The 19,069-nt window shown below is 42.3% G+C and overlaps 2 protein-coding genes across 10 annotated transcripts in view; one reads left to right on the forward strand and one right to left on the reverse strand.

Annotated features, from left to right (window-relative positions):
* The first annotated feature begins 209 nt into the window (after positions 1-209).
* LOC101108789 (rab GDP dissociation inhibitor beta-like) lies at positions 210-1,917 on the forward strand. Its single transcript, XM_042255993.2, has one exon. It carries the CDS (start codon positions 412-414, stop codon positions 1,360-1,362), a length of 951 nt encoding a protein of 316 aa, XP_042111927.1. The 5' UTR covers positions 210-411; the 3' UTR covers positions 1,363-1,917.
* An 8,659-nt stretch (positions 1,918-10,576) lies between these two features.
* The window catches only part of LOC101112874 (Fc receptor-like protein 3), a 46,783-nt gene continuing 38,290 nt past the window's right edge, over positions 10,577-19,069 (reverse strand). For 7 of the 9 annotated variants that reach the window (XM_042256000.2, XM_042256023.2, XM_042256017.2 and 4 more), the window contains 5 exons: positions 18,648-18,675; positions 16,382-16,479; positions 16,102-16,170; positions 11,203-11,234; positions 10,577-11,113 (listed from right to left, as the gene is read on the reverse strand). In XM_042256000.2, coding sequence (XP_042111934.1) covers positions 10,970-11,113; positions 11,203-11,234; positions 16,102-16,170; positions 16,382-16,479; positions 18,648-18,675 — 371 coding nt within the window. In that variant the 3' untranslated portion in view covers positions 10,577-10,969. Of the gene's footprint in view, positions 11,114-11,202; positions 11,235-12,596; positions 12,702-16,101; positions 16,171-16,381; positions 16,480-18,647; positions 18,676-19,069 lie in introns of those variants that run through there. The other 2 variants (XR_009597573.1, XR_009597575.1) reach the window with 2 other exon arrangements.

Consider the following 19,069-nt stretch of genomic DNA (forward strand, 5'->3'; position numbering starts at 1 on the left):
GTGGCCCATGTGATTAGATTGGTTAGTTTTCTGTGATTGTGGTTTTCAGTCTGTCTGCCCTCTGATGAAGAAGGATAAAAGACTCTTGGAAGCTTCTTGATGGGAGAGACTGACTGAGGGGGAAACTGGGTCTTATTCTGATGGGTGGGGCTATGCTCTGTAAATCTTTAATTCAGCTCCCTCACCTCCTTCCCTACCCTCCCCGCCCCGTTCTTCTCTTCCCGTCTGAGGTGGCGGCCGGCTCCCCGCTCGCCAGCTCCGTGTAGTCTCTGCCTCCGCTTCCCTTTTCCCTCAGGCCCCGTCCAGCCTGAGCACTCACCCCCTGGTCCGCCTTCTCCTCGGGGCAGCCGCAGCCCCAGACCCCTAGAGTTCTGAGCCTTCTCTGGGTCTCTGTCCGCGCCCGGCCCCACCATGAATGAAGAGTACGACGTGATCGTGCTGGGCACTGGCCTGACGGAATGTATCCTGTCAGGTATAATGTCAGTGAATGGGAAGAAAGTTCTTCACATGGATAGAAACCCGTATTATGGAGGAGAGAGCGCATCTATAACACCGCTGGAAGATTTATGCAAAAGATTTAAGATACCAGGAGCTCCACCAGCATCCATGGGCAGAGGAAGAGACTGGAATGTTGACTTAATCCCCAAGTTCCTTATGGCAAATGGTCAGCTGGTTAAGATGCTACTTTTTACGGAGGTCACTCGATATCTGGATTTCAAAGTGACTGAAGGGAGCTTTGTTTATAAGGGAGGAAAGATCTACAAGGTACCTTCCACTGAAGCAGAAGCCCTGGCATCTAGCCTAATGGGGCTGTTTGAAAAACGTCGATTCAGAAAATTCCTGGTATATGTCGCCAACTTTGATGAGAACGATCCTCAAACTTTTGAGGGCATTGATCCTAAGAAGACATCAATGCGAGAGGTGTATAAGAAATTTGACTTGGGCCAAGATGTTATAGATTTTACTGGTCATGCCCTGGCACTTTACAGAACTGATGAATATTTAGATCAGCCATGTTGTGAAACCATTAATAGGATTAAACTTTACAGCAAGTCTTTGGCAAGATACGGCAAAAGCCCATACCTTTATCCACTCTATGGCCTTGGAGAACTGCCACAGGGATTTGCACGGCTAAGTGCTATTTATGGAGGTACCTACATGCTGAATAAACCAATTGAAGAAATCATTATGCAGAATGGAAAGGTGATTGGTATAAAATCTGAAGGAGAGATTGCTCACTGTAAGCAGCTCATCTGTGCTCCCAGCTATGTGAAAGATCGAGTAGAAAAAGTGGGCCAGGTGATCAGAGTCATCTGTATCCTCAGCCACCCCATCAAAAACACCAACGACGCCAACTCCTGACAGATCATTATTCCACAGAACCAAGTCAACCGGAAGTCAGATATCTATGTCTGCATGATCTCCTCTGCACACAATGTGGCCGCACAAGGCAAGTACATTGCCATCGCCAGCACAACGGTGGAGACCAAGGAGCCTGAGAAGGAAATCAGACCAGCCCTGGAGCTCCTGGAACCAATTGAGCAGAAATTCGTTAGCATCAGTGACCTCCTTGTACCAAAAGACCTGGGAACAGAAAGCCAGATCTTTATATCCCGTACCTATGATGCGACAACTCACTTTGAGACGACCTGTGATGACATTAAGGACATCTATAAGAGGATGATGGGATCCGAGTTTGACTTTGAGGAAATGAAGTGCAAGAAAAATGACATCTATGGGGAAGACTAACAGCAGTACATGTTATCATCTAATTAGGACAAACTTAAAATTTGGCAAATGATGCATATTGTATGAAATCAGTATTGTAAGGCCTGCTTTTGTAATCAAAACTGAGAGACTGCAGAGCACTGTACCAGTAAATATTCCTCCCCTTTCTAATATCATGTATTAACTTGTTTTCATGGAGTGGCTCTTCCGAATTGGTGGGTTCCCACGTTCTGTTCAATTTAACCAATATTGGCTTGTGTTTCCTAGTGAAGGATCAGTTTTAAAACCTTGTGATACTGATACAGAGAACTTGATACAGTATTTGTATCTTTTAATCAGTGTAGCCTTTGCAGTTATGAGCTTCCGCTGTTCAAGAGCTGGGTCAGTGCAGCTTGTGTGCCATCTTGTCCTCTTGATGGTGAGGAGGTTCAGAACTGAATGTCTGTAACTGGGGACAGCGTCCCTTACTCCTCCCCACCCCTTTCCGTTCACGTCATGTGTCAGGACAGTGCCCACCCAGCCCAGCCACAAGCTTGGTTTACATGGGCCTCCAGTTCTAACCAAACTCCAGACTTGGATAGTCTTTTGGAGGAAGCTTGTGTGCGGTGTTTTAACCTATTAAAACCGATGAGTGCAGAGGGGAAAGAAACCCATCATAAAGCAGGTAAACGTAGGAGCTTCTTCTGTATCCCAGATGTGGCTTCTTCAACTAACCAAGCTGCAGCACAGTATTGATTTGACAGAACCTCTGCTCCAGTGATGTCTCCAAATGATTTCTGTACTGCAAATAAAGCCAAACTCTGGAAACCAAAAAAAAAAAAAAATCTTTAATTCAATTTTCTATTTATGGGTGGAGCTGTGTTCCCTCCCTGTTATTTACCTGGGGCCAAACTATGCTGGAGGTGAAGAAGATGATGGTGACCTCCTTCAAAAGATTTCATGCATGTACTTCTACACTCAATGTCCCCAGTCCTGCAGCAGGCCACCACTCACTCACGCCTCCACTGGAGACTCCTGGACACTCACAGGCAAGTCAGGGCCAGTCTCTTGTGAGGTCACTGCTCCTTTCTTCTGGGTCCTGGTGCACGCAAGGTTTTGTTTGTGCTCTCCAAGAGTCTATTTCCCAGTCCTGTGTAAGTTCTGCACTCAATATGCCAACAAATTTGGAAAACTCAGCAGTGGCCACAGGACTGGAAAAGGTCAGTTTTCATTCCAATCCCAAAGAAAGGCAATGCCAAAGAATGCTCAAACTACCACACAGTTGCACTCATCTCACATGCTAGTAAAGTAATGCTCAAAATTCTGCAAGCCAGGCTTCAGCAATACGTGAACCATGAAGTTCCTGATGTTCAAGCTGGTTTTAGAAAAGGCAGAGGAACCAGAGATCAAATTGTCAACATCCACTGGATCATGGAAAAAGCAAGAGAGTTCTAGAAAAAACATCTACTTCTGCTTTATTGACTATGCTAAAGCCTTTGACTGTGTGGATCACAAGAAACTGTGGAAAATTCTGAAAGAGATAGGAATATCAGACCACCTGACCTGCCTCATGAGAAATCTGTATGCAAGTCAGGAAGCAACAGTTAGAACTGGACATGGAACAACAGACTGGTTCCAAGTAGGAAAAGGAGTACGTCAAGGTTGTATATTGTCACCCTGCTTATTTAACTTATATGCAGAGTACATCATGAGAAACACTGGACTGGAAGAAACACAAGCTGGAATCAAGATTGCCGGGAGAAATATCAATAACCTCAGATATGCAGATGACACCACACTTATGGCAGAAAGTGAAGAGGAACTCAAAAGCCTCTTGATGAAAGTGACAGAGGAGAGTGAAAAAGTTGGCTTAAAGCTCAACATTCAGAAAACAAAGATCATGGCATCCGGTCCCATCACTTCATGGGAAATAGATGGGGAAACAGTGGAAACAGTGTCAGACAATTTTGGGGGGCTCCAAAATCACTGCAGATGGTGACTGCAGCCATGAAATTAAAAGACACTTACTCCTTGGAAGAAAAGTTATGACCAACCTAGATAGCATATTCAAAAGCAGAGATATTACTTTGCTGACTAAGATCCATCTAGTCAAGTCTATGGTTTTCCAGTAGTCATGTATGGATGTGAGAGTTGGAATGTGAAGAAGGCTGAGCATCAAAGAATTGATGCTTTTGAACTGAGAAGACTCTTGAGAGTCCCTTGGACTGCAAGGAGATCCAACCAGTCCATTCTGAAGGAGATCAGCCCTGGGATTTCTTTAGAAGTTATGAAGCTAAAGCTGAAACTCCAGTACTTTGGCCACCTCATGTGAAGAGTTGACTCATTGGAAAAGACTCTGATGCTGGGAGGGATTGGGGGCAGTAGGAGAAGGGGATGACAGAGGATGAGATGACTGGATGGCATCACTGACTCGATGGACGTGAGTCTGAGTGAACTCCGGGAGTTGGTGATGGACAGGGAGGCCTATCATGCTGCAATTCATGGGGTCGCAAAGAGTCGGACACAACTGAGCGACTGAACTGAACTGAACTGAACTGTGTAAGTTCTGGCAGCTCTATGGTGGGGTTAATGGTGACCTCCTCCAAAAGGGCTTATGCTATACCCAGGTCTGCTGCGCCAAGAGCCCCCATCCCTGTGGCAGTCCACTGCTGACCTGTACCTCCACACGAGATGCTCAAACACAGTTCTATCTCAGTCTCTGTGGGGTCCTTAGAGCAACCAAAATTAAAGACGGAAAATGCCAAGTGTTGGCAAGGATGTCAAGCACTTTAACTATCAAGCACTGCTTTGTGGGGTGTAAAATGGTACAGTCATTTTGGAAAAGAGTGTTGCACCCTCCTAAAATGTTAAGCATCAATCTACTATGTGACCCAGCAATTACACTCCAAAGTTTTTACAAAGAAGCAATGAAAACATATGTCCATACAAAGAACTGTACATGAATTTTCATAGCAAAGGAAACAATCCAAATGTCCATTAAGAGGTAAATGGATAATCAAAAGCGGTATATCTGGATAATGGAATCTTTATTCAGCAATAAAATATATACACTATGAATACATGAAACAATGTGAATGAATATCAAAATCTTTCTGCTTGGCAAAGGAAGCCAGGCACAAAAGAGCGTGTACTCTATGATTCTATCTGTAGAAACCTTAGAGTTTTTACAGTGACAGAAAGCATATCAGTGATTATATAAGATAAAGGTGGAGGGAAATAACTATTACTTAGGAGATAAGGAAACTCTGGAGGTGATGGAGATATTTGGGATCTTGATTGTGGTAGTGGTTTCACCAATGTGTATTTTATCAAAATTCATCAAATTGTACACTTTAAATAGGTGCAACTTACTGTACATAAATTATTCAATTATTTATAAGCAAATAAAATAAATGTAAAGAAAGATAATAACATCTTTAATCCTAATGCCTCAACTGTTACCTTTTGACCAAAAGTGAAATTGTTAGTTACTCAGTGGTGTCCTACTCTTTGTAACCCCATAGACTGTAGCCCACCAGGACCCTCTGTCCAAGGGATTCTCTGGGCAAGAATACTGGAGTGGATAGCCATTCCTTTCTCCAGAAGACCTTCCCAACCCAAGGATTGAAGTTGGGTCTCCTGCATTGCAGTCAGATTCTTTACCAACTAGTTGGAAACAAAATTTCCTCATGAATCTTCTCCCAAATATTCCTTAGACTCTCCCTGACTACTTACAGATACTCTATCTGCCTTCCATTTGAAAACTTGTATAAGGGGAAGAAGGTCTTCCATACACTTGAAACTATTCTATGGGCTTAGATCCCCTCTGATGTCCCTCTTTCTCGTTGGCATTTCCTGATTCTCTTCATCTTAGATATTGCTGTCCTTGGTGCTACTTATGCTTCTGGCTTGCACTTCTGGAGAATGACTCTTTACTATCCATGGGAAGCTACTTCAACCCTGTCTTTCACCCTCAGGAATTTTTTTTCTCTATTAAGTCAATAGAGAAAACCTGGCTTTTGTCACCACTTACCAGGGTCCAGCCCTGGTTGGATCCAGGGTATCCAAAGTGTGGACGGTGAGGCAAGGGAGATATATAGATATAGAGAGAGATAAGGAAAGAATTTGGAGTTAAGAGAATAGAGGAGAGAAAAGAGGCTGATATTCCTTGGTTTACGCAGAAAGCCAATAAAGCCTCAGACAAGAGACTTGCTCTGTTCACGTAGGCCTCAGGTGCCCTCTCAAATAGTGGAAGGTGCCCCACCTTGGGCACCTTCTCGAGTGGGTCTTAGAAGCCCAGGCAATAAAGTGAACTCAGAGGGACCCTGCATTCCAGGGAATTAGCCTGAAAGAGAGATAAAGAGAGAAAGAAAGTATGACATGGGGAGGCCAAGCTTGTGCAAGACCCGTAACTTTATTTTCAAAAGGAGCTTATATACCCTAAGTTTTACATAATGGAAGATGCAGAGTCATGCAGGGGCAGCAGTCCTGACCCTTATCAATACCAGGCTTTCTTTCTGCATACCTTTCTGTATACAAAAGGTCTCAGCTGATTTACATTATCTTCTGGCCAAGAGGCCTGTTAACATTTTATGGCTCTTTTCCTTGATAAATGTTAATCAATCAGAAAACTCATTTTCCTTTGAAGTGTTTTTTCTTAATCTGCATCACCCTCAAAGTACTACATAAAGTTACATTCCTATAGAACAAAGTTGCAGTGGGTTATAACAAAAAAAAGTACTTAAAGATCTAATGTTGCTAATGCCAGGGCTACTACCTGTTTTTTCTATATACCAACTATATCAACAATAAAAGATATGAAAACTTGGCAGCAAGTATTGGCTCAACAATGAAACCCTTAACCAGTTCTATTCTAATGATTTTTATCTCCTCGAAATGCTCTACATTCCTAGAATGTTTTAAGCTTCCTGTGCCTCTTGTGGTTGGGAGGCTGTAAACAATCACATGCGTAGTTGAAAAAGTCTGGATAAACCTGTCAGGGAAGTTAGAAAGCTATCAGAGGGGTCTGAATTGAAACACTCCAATTACATGCCCAGGAGACTTATAAACTAGAGCTCTAAGTTAATTTTCTTCCAAGAAAGGTGGTCAGGGACAGCCCCCCGTTGGTAAATGAGTTGGTGAAAAATAGGAGGACAGGCAGATTCTGGTTTTGGGGTAGATGCTCAAGTAGGGCCAGGGGGTCCCTTGAGTCTTGACTCGCCTTTGCCTGTCAGGCCTCTTCCTCATGACCTTTGTCATGGGTGGGCTCTCCCGTGCTGGCTCCCGGCAACCACTCTTAGATGGGCTTCCACAGCTGGATCTAGTGGCATGTTCCCTTTTCCCTGTATATTTTTATTCATTCTGGAACTCAGAGTGGGGAGACACTTGGAGCAAAATTTAGGCTCAGAAGCAGACCTGGATTCCCTGCTCTCGCTAAAGGCCAGGCATACATTATTATGGATTGCATATTGTACCTATTAACACAGAATAAGACATGTTAAGTCCCTCTTTCATAATAAAAATATTTATTTCCTCTTTAAGGTAATCATTTTTTCCCTCGGCAAATGACCTTAGTGTCAGTCAGTTTAGCTGCTCAGCTGTGTCTGACTCTTTGAGACCCCATGGACTACAGCATGCCAGGCTTCCCTGCCCATCACCTACTCCTGGAGCTTACTCAGACTCATGTCCATCAAGTCAATGATGCCATCCAACCGTCTCATCCTCTGTCATCCCCTTCTCTTACTCTCAATCTTCCCCAGCATCAGGGTCTTTTCAAATGAGTCAGTACTTCACATCAGGTGGCCCAAGTATTGGAGTTTAAGCTTCAGCATCGGTCCTTCCAATGAGTATTCAGAACTCATTTTCCTTAGGATGACCTGGTTGGATCTCCTTGCAGTCCAAGGGACTCTCAAGAGTCTTCTCCAACACCACAATTCAAAAGCATCAATTCTTCAGTGCTCAGCTTTCCTTATAGTCCAACTGTCACATTCATACATGACTACTGGAAAAATCATAGCTTCAATTAGACAGACCTTTGTTGGCAAAGTAATGTCTCTGCTTTTTAACATGCTGTCTAGCTGGTCATAGCTTTTCTTCCAAGGAACAAGTGTCTTTTAATTTCATGGCTGCAGTCAGCATCTGCAGTGATTTTGGAGCCCCTCGAAATGAAGTCTCTCACTGTTTCCATTGTTTCCCCATCTATTTGCCCTTAAGTGATAGAACTGGATGCCACAATCTTAGTTTTCTGAATGTTGAGCTTTAAGCCAGGTTTTTACTCTACTCTTTCACTTTCATCAAGAGGCTTTTGAATTCTTCTTCACTTTCTGCCATAAGGGTGGAGTCATCTGCCTATCTGAGGTTATTGATATCTCTCCCAGCAATCTTGATTCCAGGTTGTGCTTCATCCAGCCTGGCATTTCACATGATATACTCTGCATATGTTAAATAAGCAGGGTGACAATATACAGCCTTGACATACACCTTTCCCAGTTTGGAACCAGTCTGTTGTTCCATATCCAGTTCTAATTGTTGCTTCTTTACCTGCATACAGGTTTCTCAGGAGGCAGGTCAGGTGGTCTGGTATTCCTATCTCTTTCAGAATTTTCCACAGTTTATTGTGATCCACACAGTCAACGGCTTTGGCATAGTCAATAAAGCAGAAATAGATATTTTCTGGAACTCTCTTGCTTTTTCAATGATCCAATGGTGTTGGCAATTTGATCTCTGGCTCTTCTGCCTTGTCTAAATCCAGCTTGAACATCTGGAAGTTCACGGTTCATGTATTGTTGAAACCTGGTTTGGAGAATTTTGAGCTTTACTTTACTAGTGTGTGAGATGAGTGCTATTGTGTGGTAGTTTGATAATTCTTTGTCATTGCCTTTCTTTGGGACTGGAATGAAAAGTGATCTTTTTCCAGTCCTGTGGCCACTGCTGAGTTTTCCAAATTTGCTGGCGTATTGAGTGCAACACTTTAGCAGCAGCATCTTGTGGGATCTGAAATAGTTTAGCTGGAATTCCATCACCTCCACTACCTTTGTTCATAGTGATACTTCCTAGGCCTGCTTGACTTTGCATTCCAGGATGAATATGAAGATCCCCTTCTCCAGGGGCTCTTCCCAACCCAGGGATCGAACCCAGGTCTCCTGAATTGCAGGCGGATTCTTTACCAGCTAAGTCACAAGGGAAGCCCAATGGTCCTTCTAGTTGAATTAATTAGTTGAGGATAAAAGCCTCAAGTCAGATTGTATTTTGATATATCTTATACTTTCTGATGTCTAAGCTTCTGACACCTGTGGTGGCGCGGGGGGGGGGGGGGGGGTGGGGAATGGTAAGTATAAAACTTGAAACACACAATACTTTTATGCTTGAGTTGTTTTCAAGCTTACAAAGTGTAGTTGCATTATTTATTCACAGTTATCAACAATGTCTGGTGTAAAATCAACAATGCCCATAAATTGTATCAGTTGAGGTGCATCAGTCCTCAATGACCTTCTAGCTTCTTTTCGTAAGTTCTGATTTTTTGTTTTCAGAGATAAAAAAAATTTCAGTATAACACTACGTAATAAAGGCTAGCAATTTGATTTATTCCTTTTCTGCCTCAGCAGGACTCATGAATAAAAGTGCTTCTGCCATTTTTTTCTGACATACTTAAAAAGATGTTTTATTCTTCATTGGTAGACACTGAAAGCCTGTCAGTCAATTGAGGAATTGATTAGGAGTGAGTGAGCAATGCAAAGGCTGTCCTCCTTTGAGCCTGCTAATTACCTTCCATGTCTACATACACTGCCAGCTCAGCTCAAGAGGGCTCCTGATTGACACTAAGCTTTTTCATCTGAGTCATGTGAATCACTGCCTCTAATGACTTTCCAAGACTGGTGCTGATGCTTCTGCAGACATCAAATAGTGGATGTTGAATAATTAAACAGTAAAATTGAGCTGCTACTGGTAGGAGGAATATATGGTCTTATGAGAGAGGAAGTATCTTGAAGACTACAAATTCTGTGTGGGCTGGGATGTACAAACACTGTCACACACCAGCAACTATCTTATCTATGTATCTAACAAACTATTATCTATCTGTCTATCATGATTATCATCCTCAATCATTTATCATCTATCTATGTATAAATCTGTGCTCGTCTGCTCTGGCTGTCACAACAAAATATCACAGACTTGGTGGCTTAAACATCAAAACTCTACTTTATCTTAGTTCTGGGAGCCCAAGATCAAGGTGCTGGCAAACTTGGCTTCTGCTGAGATCTGTCTTCCTGCCACCTCTGGCTTTATGGGTGCCTGTCTTCTTGTTTGTCGACACATGGCCTTTCCTCTGTGTGCATGAAGAAAGACAGAGCAGGCTCTGTTGTCTCCTCTTCTCTTGCAAAGACACCTGTCCACTTCAGTTAAGGGCCACCCTTAAAATCTCATTTAACTATAATTACCTCCTAAAAGGTCCAATCTCCAAGAATGGTCACACTGAACTTTGAGAGAATACAATTGGTCCACAATACTATTTAGTCTAACAGTTTGGAAGTTCTTGCCCATTAAACTGGAGAAGGAAATGGCAACCCACTCCAGTATTCTTGCCTGGAGAATCCCAGGGACAGAGCAGCCTGGTGGGCTGCTGTCTATGGGGTCACACAGAGTTGGACAGCACTGAAGTGACTTAGCAGCAGCAGCAGCAGCAGCAGTCCATAAAACAGAATGGGTTGTTTTTGAAAATCTTAACACTGTGTATATTTCATGAAGAAACAGTATATCAGTGGACAGAATAAAGCTTTTTGGTCATTTGCAGTGGGTAGCTGGAACAAAGCATGTGCACCAGAACATCATCAATGACACTATCAACAAAAATGGAGAGGGAAACAAGATGTTTAGAACAAACTGTTTATGTAGCAACAGTACCCTAGAAGCTTTTAACCCTTCTCAGATCAACTTTTGATGATTGCATCCTTGTGATCCTGGCTAGACTGCTTTTCCCTCCTCTTTAACAGGCCCAGGAGCTGAAGGCCTACCTGCCTTGCCTTCACAAGTATCCCTACTGTGAAAAGATTGCAGAATTTACTCAAATGCTGTTCACTACGTTCCTAGAGAATACGCAGACTTGGGCACAGAGGAAGTTGGCAGAACTTTCACACAGTCACATCCCCCTATTGTCCAGTCTTTTGGGATGCTCAGCACTGCAGGGAAAGAAGTGTGGTTGGAGATAACCAAGAGAGTGACATGCTGCTTCACAGGGTCTCTATGAGCAACTGTGGGTACAGAGCTAGCGGTCTAAGGCTGATAATATGCATGGAACATTCTCATAGTTTTCTATAGCATCTTCAAGGTCACTGTCTCCAATGCTGGCTTGCCCTGTGGAGTCATCTGGATATACCTTCTTCAAATCTGAATAGATGACTGTGGGTTCCTAGTGGGAAAGGAAAAAGCACAAACAGTTAGTACCAAAATTAAGTAAGGAAGAGCAGAGGGGAAAGAAAGCCAGGAAATGTGACTCACCTTATCTTCCCAATGTTTCCTTGGTGAATTTGCTGTTGAATTGGAAGAGGAAAGAAAACTATTAAACTGTGGGTAATATATTGTAACTTACAACATACTCACAATGCATTCTAAACCAATTTTTCCTCTGCTGACTCATTTCCTAACTGTCTCTTCTGGTGAATTCTTTCAAGCCCTCACAGACCAAGTATCCTATCCTCACACACACACACAATAGAGCCTTTCCTCGGCCCTTAAAAGGTCCAGAACAACTTTCCTGAAAATATCTTTCTTTCTCCACTGTTCATCACAACTACAGCAGAGAAGCCCTGCTATTTCCACCTCCCCACCTCTATTCAGCACTTTTATGGCTTCCAACAACACAAGAGATGACTCTACACATGGGCATCACCAGATGGTTATTATGGAAATCAGATTGATTATATTCTTTTCAGCTGAAGATGGAAACACACTATACAGTCTTCAAAAAGAAGACCTGGAGCTAACTGTGACTCATATCAACAGCTGCTTATTGCAAAATTCAGGCTCAAATTGAAGGAAGTAGGGAAAACCACTCAGAGAAGGCAGTGGCACCCCAGGCCAATACTCTTGCCTGGAAAATCCCATGAACGGAGGAGCCTGGAAGGCTGCAGTCCATGGGGTCACTGAGGGTCGGACACAACTGAGCGACTTCACTTTCACTTTTCACTTTCATGCATTGGAGAAGGAAATGGCAACCCACTCCAATGTTCTTGCCTGGAGGATCCCGGGGACGGGGGAGCCTGGTGGGCTGCTGTCTATGGGGTCGCACAGAGTCGGACACTACTAAAGTGACTTAGCAGCAGCAGCAAGGAAAACCACTAGGCCATTCGTGTATGACCTAAATCAAATCCCTGTGATTACACAGTGAAGGTCATTAATAGATTCAAGGAACTAGATCTGGTAGACAGAGTGCCTGAAAAACTATGGATGGAGGTTTGTAACACTGTACAGGAGACAGTAACCAAAATCATACCCAAGAAAAAGAAATGCAAGAGGCAAGGTGGTTGTCTGGGGAGGCCTTACAAATAGCTAAGAAAAAAAGAGAAATGAAAGCAAAGGAGAAAGGGACAGATATACTCAACTGAATACAGAGTTTCAGAGAATAGCAAGGAGAGATAAGAAGGCCTTCTAAAGTGAACAATGTAAAGAAATAGAGGGAAATAAGAGAATGGGGAAGACTAGAAATCTCTTTAAGAAAATTGGAGATACCAAGGGAACATTTCATGCCAAGACAGGCACAATAAAGGACAAAAATGGCAAGGACTTAACAGAAGCAGAAGAGATTAAGAAGAGGAAGCACTACACAGAATACACAGAACTGTGCAAAAAAGCTCTTAATGCCCCCAGATAACCAAGATGGTATGGTCACTCACCTAGAGCCAGACATTCTGGAGTGCAAAGTCAAGTGAGCCTTAGGAAAGATTGCTACAAACAAAGCTAGTGCAGGTGATGGAATTCCAGTTGAGCGATTTCAAATCCTAAAAGATGATGCTGTTAAAGCACTGCACTCAATATACCAGCAAATTTGGAAAACTTAATAGTGGCCACAGGACTGGAAAAGGTGAGTTTTCGTTCCAATGTCAAAGAAAAGCAATGCCAAAGAATGTTCAAATTACTATACAATTTAATGGCACCCCACTCCAGTACTCTTGCCTGGAAAATCCTATGGAAAGAGGAGCCTGGTGGGCTGTAGTCCATGGGGTCGCTGAGAGTCAGACACGACTGAGCAACTTTACTCTCACTTTTCACTTTCTTGCATTGGAGAAGGAAGTGGCAACCCACTCCCGTGTTCTTGCCTGGAAAATCCCAGGGACGGGAGAGCCTGCCATCTATGGGGTCGCACAGAGTCGGACACGACTGAAGCAACTTAGCAGCAGCAGCAGCACTCATTTCACATACTAGCAAGATTTTGCTCAAAATCCTTTAAGCTAGGCTTCAGCAGTAAGTGAACCAAGAACTTCCAGATGTACAAGCTGGACTTAGAAAAGGCAGAGGAACCAGAGATCAAATTGCCAACATATGCTGGATCATAGAAAAAGCAATGGAATTCCAACAGAACATCTACTTCTGTTTCATACACTATGCTAAAGCCTTTGACTGTGTGGATCACAACAAATTGTGGAATATTCTTAAAGAGATGGGAGTACCAGACCACATTACCTGCCTCCTGAGAGACCTGTATGCAGGACAAGAAGCAACAGTTAGAACTGTACATGGAACAGTGGACTGGTTCAAAATTGGAAAAGGAATACATGAAGTTTGTATATTGTCAGTCTGCTTATTTCACTTACATGCAGAATATATCACACAAAATGCTGGGCTGGATGACTCACAAGCTGGAATCAAGATTGCTGGGAGAAATATCAACAACCTCAGACATGCAGGTGATACCTTTTAGTGGCAGAAAGTGAAGAGGAACTAAAAGCCTCTTGATGAAGGTGAAAGAGGAAAGTGAAAAAGCTGGCTTAAAATTCAACATTCAAAAACTGAAGATCATGGCATCTGGTCCTATCACTTCATGGCAAATAGAAAGAGGAAAAGTGGAAGCAGGGACAGATTTCATTTTCTTGGGCTCCAAAATCACTGGGGATGGTGACTGCTGCTATGAAATTAAAAGATGCTTGTTCCCTGGAAGAAAATCTGTGATGAACCTAGATAAGTGTATTAAAAAGCAAAGACATCACTTTGCCAACAAAGGTCCATTTAGTCAAAGCTATGGTTTTTTTCAGTAGTCATGTATAGATGTGAGAGTTGGACCATAAAGCAATTCTTCTCTGGACACTTTCAAATGGTGGTACTGGAGAAGACTCTTGAGAGTCCTTGGATAGCAAGGAGATCAAATCAGTCAATCCTAAAGGAAATAAGACCTGAATATCCATTGGAAGGACTGATGCTGAAGATGAAGCTGCAAAACTTTGGCCACCTGATGAGAAGAGCTGACTCACTGGAAAAGACCCCAGTGCTGGGGAAAACTGAGGACAAGAGGAGAAGGGGGCAACTGAGGATGAGATGGTTGGATGGCATCACCAACTCAGTGGACATGAGTTTGAGCAAACTCAGGGAGATAGTGAAGGGCAGGGAAATCTCGTCTGCCTCAGTCCATGGGGTCGCAAAGAGTTGTACACAACTTAGCAATTAAGCGACAACAACAATGTCTATATTGGTCATTTGGGAGAAGGAAGTAAATATGATTCATTTCACTTTGCACAAGAAATTGGAGGAGGATTCTCCAATAGCAGCTTGGGATTCTAAGATCACAAAGAAAATTCCCAGTAAGCCAAAGATTTGCAACGTTAACACTGAGAAAATTCAGTGTGTGTATTTCTTCAATCCTTCCAAGAGACTATTTGGATTTCTTTTATTTACTTAACCACCCAGTAAGTATTCAGTGAATAATGACCTCCTATTAAGCATTAGTAATTTATACGGAAGCAAAAATGACACAAACTCTGTGCATATGATCAGAAATCTTACCATTATGGAAAGAAACAGAGATGAAAACAAATTCAACAAGTATTATAAGGACCAAGATAAAAATGCATATTAAACTATGTTGTTGCACCAAAGAGTAATCAGTTCCTCTCAGGTCAGGAGATAGGGAGGGCTGGTGGGAATCATTGTGAGTTTCGTAGTGATAATTGAATTATGCCTAGAAATGTGACTAAGGGTTATAGGCCAACTAGAGGCAAGAACATTCAGTTCAGTTCAGTTGCTCAGTCGTGTCCGACTCTTTGTGACCCCATGAATTGCAGCACGCCAGGCCTCCCTGTCCATCACCAACTCCCAGAGTTCACTCAGACTCACGTCCATCGAGTTAGTGATGCCATCCAGCCATCTCATCCTCTGTCATCCCCTTCTCCTCCTGCCCCCAATCCCTCCCAGCATCAGTCTTTTCCAATGAGTCAACTCTTCGCATGAGGTGGCTAAAGTACTCGAGTTTCAGCTTTAGCATCATTCCTTCCAAAGAAATGCCAGAGCTGATATCTTTCAGAATGGACTGGTTGGATCTCCTTGCAGTCCAAGGGACTCTCGAGAGTCTTCTCCAACACCACAGTTCAAGAGCATCAATTATTCGGTGCTCAGCTTTCTTCACAAGACAGATAAGAAGCACAAAATAGCTCAGTTTGATCAAGGAAATGCTGAGAGTTTAACATGGCTAAAGCAAGGACATAAGGCAGAGCTTAGACGAAAGACAAAAGCATGGAGGGAGGCAAAGGCCGTGCTTTAAAATGAAGAATTGTTGAGGACAGTTAATCTTGACAATGATGTGATCAATTGTGCATCTCAGAGGGATCATTCTGGAAACAGATTGTTAGAAGGTTGGAAAGTTAAAGTCACTCAGTCGTGTCCAAGTCTTTTGCAACCCCATGGACTATACATTCCATGAAATTCTCCAGGCCAGAATACTGTAGTGGGTAGCATTTCCCTTCTCCAGGGGATCTTCCCAGTCCAGGAACCCAGGGATCAAACCCAAGGTTGGAAGGAGAACAATATTGGAAATAAAAAGAACAGTTAAAAGAATTACAACTCTTTACTCATTAGATAATAAAAGCCTTAATTTAGTAATTATGTTCATTCATTTACTAAAAAAAAAAAAACTATTTAGGGGGCCTATAGTTTTCTAAGCATGAACACTAGATGCTATGGACATATTAGCAAAGAAATACAGTATCTGTCCTTAATGAATTTATCGGGTAATGACGGCAGTGTACACAAGTAAGAAGGAATAGATATGATTATAGGATTTGTATTATAAGAAGAACAGTTAATGCCTTTCATGTTGGATTCATATTTGAGATGACTCTTTGATCAAAACTCCCTTGCTGGATCTGATAAAACACTGCCATCTTGCCTCTATTTATTTCAAGTTTGTCTTACCTGAATTTTCTTTTGTATGTTGGATGCTCCAGATCTGGGAATAAACCAGGTCACTATCTCCAGGATTCACTGTGAAGGAATAGATTACAGTTGGCTGTAGTCAAGACCTCACACTACAGACTCTTCTTCCAGTCACCAAGTTTATAACCACCTACTATCCCTGACATACGGCCAGAAATATCATTTAAAAATTGAATACGACTGAACCATGGACTATTGCTCAATCTCTCTTCCCTCCTGATTCATTCCTGGAGCTCTCTGTCCCGTAGGAAGTCCTCACCATTGTTGTACACTGGCTGCGGTTCCACTGGGTCCGGTGGCTCTTGAGGATTTGTGTTGGAGGTTCTGGAAGGTTCCTTAAACTCCCTGGGACTGTAACTATGATGAGGTGATGAGAGAGAAAAAGAGAAATGTATTTGTGGATTATATAGCATTTCAGGAAAATCAATATGCAGGAAGAGCCCAGCATGGTTATGTAAAATATCATGGCTGCTTACTCTGAGTCTGCATGGCTCTTTTGAGAAAATGTCAGAAGTATGGTGCAAGATATAGCCAGGGCAACATTACAGAAAAGACCAGCTGAGGCAAGATCAGAGGGCAAAGACTACACAGTTCAAGATCCCTTTGATAGAATAAACACTTGTATTTACCTATCTTTTAAATTATTTTCAAAAGTTGAAATGCTTCAGCATGAATTAACAGAAGCTTCTACATTCCCTCAGAAATTGGCCTTTGTCTTTTTTTAAGGTCCCTTTCAGTTTTCTACCTCATATTATAATGATATACCTTTCCTGTAAAATACTATGAAAGCTCTTCAGGAAAAGTATTTTTTTCTAATTTCATTTCGTTCCACAGTTAACATTGTGAGTTGAACACTGCCAGCATTCAATCATAGTCTCCTGAATAAGTGTATGAGTGGGAAAATGAACAATAAGGGAATAAATAAATAAAGCCTTAAGAAAGATGATGTCATTAAGTGGTCAGTTCTCTGCTAGAGCACACTTATGGAAGAAGATAAATTAAGATGGATGGATAGTAAACAACATTAATTCCATGTATAAGTAAGTATTTTGTTGTTCAGTCGCTCAGTCATGTCTGACTCTTTGCAACCCCATGGACTGCAGCCTGCCAGGCTTCCCCGCACTTCACCATCTACCAGAAATTGCTCAAACTCATGTCCATTGAGTCGGTGATGCCATCCAACCATCTCATCCTCTGTCATCCCCCTCTCCTCCTGCCTTCAGTCTTTCCCAGCATCAGGTCTTTCCTAATGAGTCAGCTCTTCACATCAGGTAGCCAACGTATTGGAGCTTCAGCTTCAGCATCAGTCCTCCCAATGGATACTTAGGGTTGATTTCCTTTAGGATTGACTGGTTTGATCTCCTTGTAGTCCAAGGGACTCTCAAGAGTCTTCTCCAATACCACAGTTGAAAAGCATCAATTCTTTGGCACTTAGTCTTCTTTATAGTCCAAGTATAAGTATGCTCATTCATAACTATGTTTGAAAGTAGCCTTCCTAACCACATTTCAGTTCAGTTCAGATGCTCAGTCATGTCTGACTCCTTTCAACCTCATACACTGCAGCACACCAGGTTTCCCTGTCCATCACCAACTCCTGGAGTTTACCCAAACTCATGTCCATTGAGTCAGTGATGCCATCCAACCATCTCATCCTCTGTCATCCCCTTCTCCTCCTGCCCTCAGTCTTTCCCAGCATCAGGGTTGTTTCAAATGAGTCAGCTCTTCGCATCAGGTGGCCAAAGTATTGGAGTTTCAACTTCAACATCAGTCCTTCCAATGAACACCCAGGACTGATCTCCTTTAGGATGGACTGGTTGAATCTCCTTGCAGTCCAAGGGACTCTCAAGAGTCTTCTCCAACATCACAAATCAAAAGCATCAATTCTCTGGTGCTCAGCTTTCTTTATAGTCCAACTGTCACATCCATACATGACTACTGGAAAAACCATAGCCTTTACTAGACGGACATTTGTTGGCAAAGTAATGTCTCTGCTTTTTAATATGCTATCTAGGTTGGCCATAACTTTCCTTTCAAGGAGTAAGCATCTTTTAATTTCATGGCTGCAGTCACCATCTGCAGTACCACATTTATGTCACAAGAATTTGAAACTAAAAAAAAAGAAATTATTGGGGTATAATCTGCAATGTTGTGTTAGTTTCAGGTGTACAGCAAAGTGAATCTGTTATTATATATATATGTGTATATATATATGTGTGTGTGTAAATATACATATATATATATACACACACACCCTTTTTTAGCTTCTTTTTCCATGTAGGCCATTACAGAATATTGAGTAGAGTTCCCTGTGCTATACAGTAGGTCCTTATTAGTTATCTATCTTATTGATATACATTATAATGTGTGTGAATCTGTCTTGTTCTAATTTATCCCTCCCCACCAAGCATTTGAAAATTTAAATAAGAAATCAAGTAAAATACTTTTAAATGCACATAGTTTCATGTTTTATCTTGGAAACATAAATAAAATGAAAAGGCTCACAGCACCAGAAGCAGAAACCTTACCTAGGTGTTCTGGTGGTGGAAAGTCTTTCTGAAAAACAACAAAGGAACATTGATGATAAGTGATCTGTGTTAGAATGTCCTTCCCCAGAAATCAAATCCATCCTAGATTTCAGCTATGGCAAATCTTTGAGAACATCTGGCTCCACCCCGCAGGTCATGTTATACAGAAGGAAGGTGGGATCTGAAGAGATGTTTGTGCAGAATCACAATTATTCTCAGTCATTCAATCGGTAGAATGAACTCTACGTAGTCTGTAACTGAGACAGCAGAAGCAGAAACATTAAGTTACACGTAACGTTTAACTCTAGGCCAAGTGCTTCCCCTACTCCCACTTCTCTATTCTGACTGCAGCCCCGTGAGGTGGAGACAAGCCGACTATGGCCTAGAGAGGGGTTAAAGTTAATACCGAATTGTTACACAAG

Source organism: Ovis aries, chromosome 1 (assembly GCF_016772045.2).
Source record: "Ovis aries strain OAR_USU_Benz2616 breed Rambouillet chromosome 1, ARS-UI_Ramb_v3.0, whole genome shotgun sequence".
NCBI lineage: Eukaryota > Metazoa > Chordata > Mammalia > Artiodactyla > Bovidae > Ovis > Ovis aries.

Bases quoted from the DNA above. Each gene is read 5' to 3' on its own strand.
- LOC101108789 (XM_042255993.2), top strand. From the start codon at position 412: ATGAATGAAGAGTACGACGTGATCGTGCTGGGCACTGGCCTGACGGAA.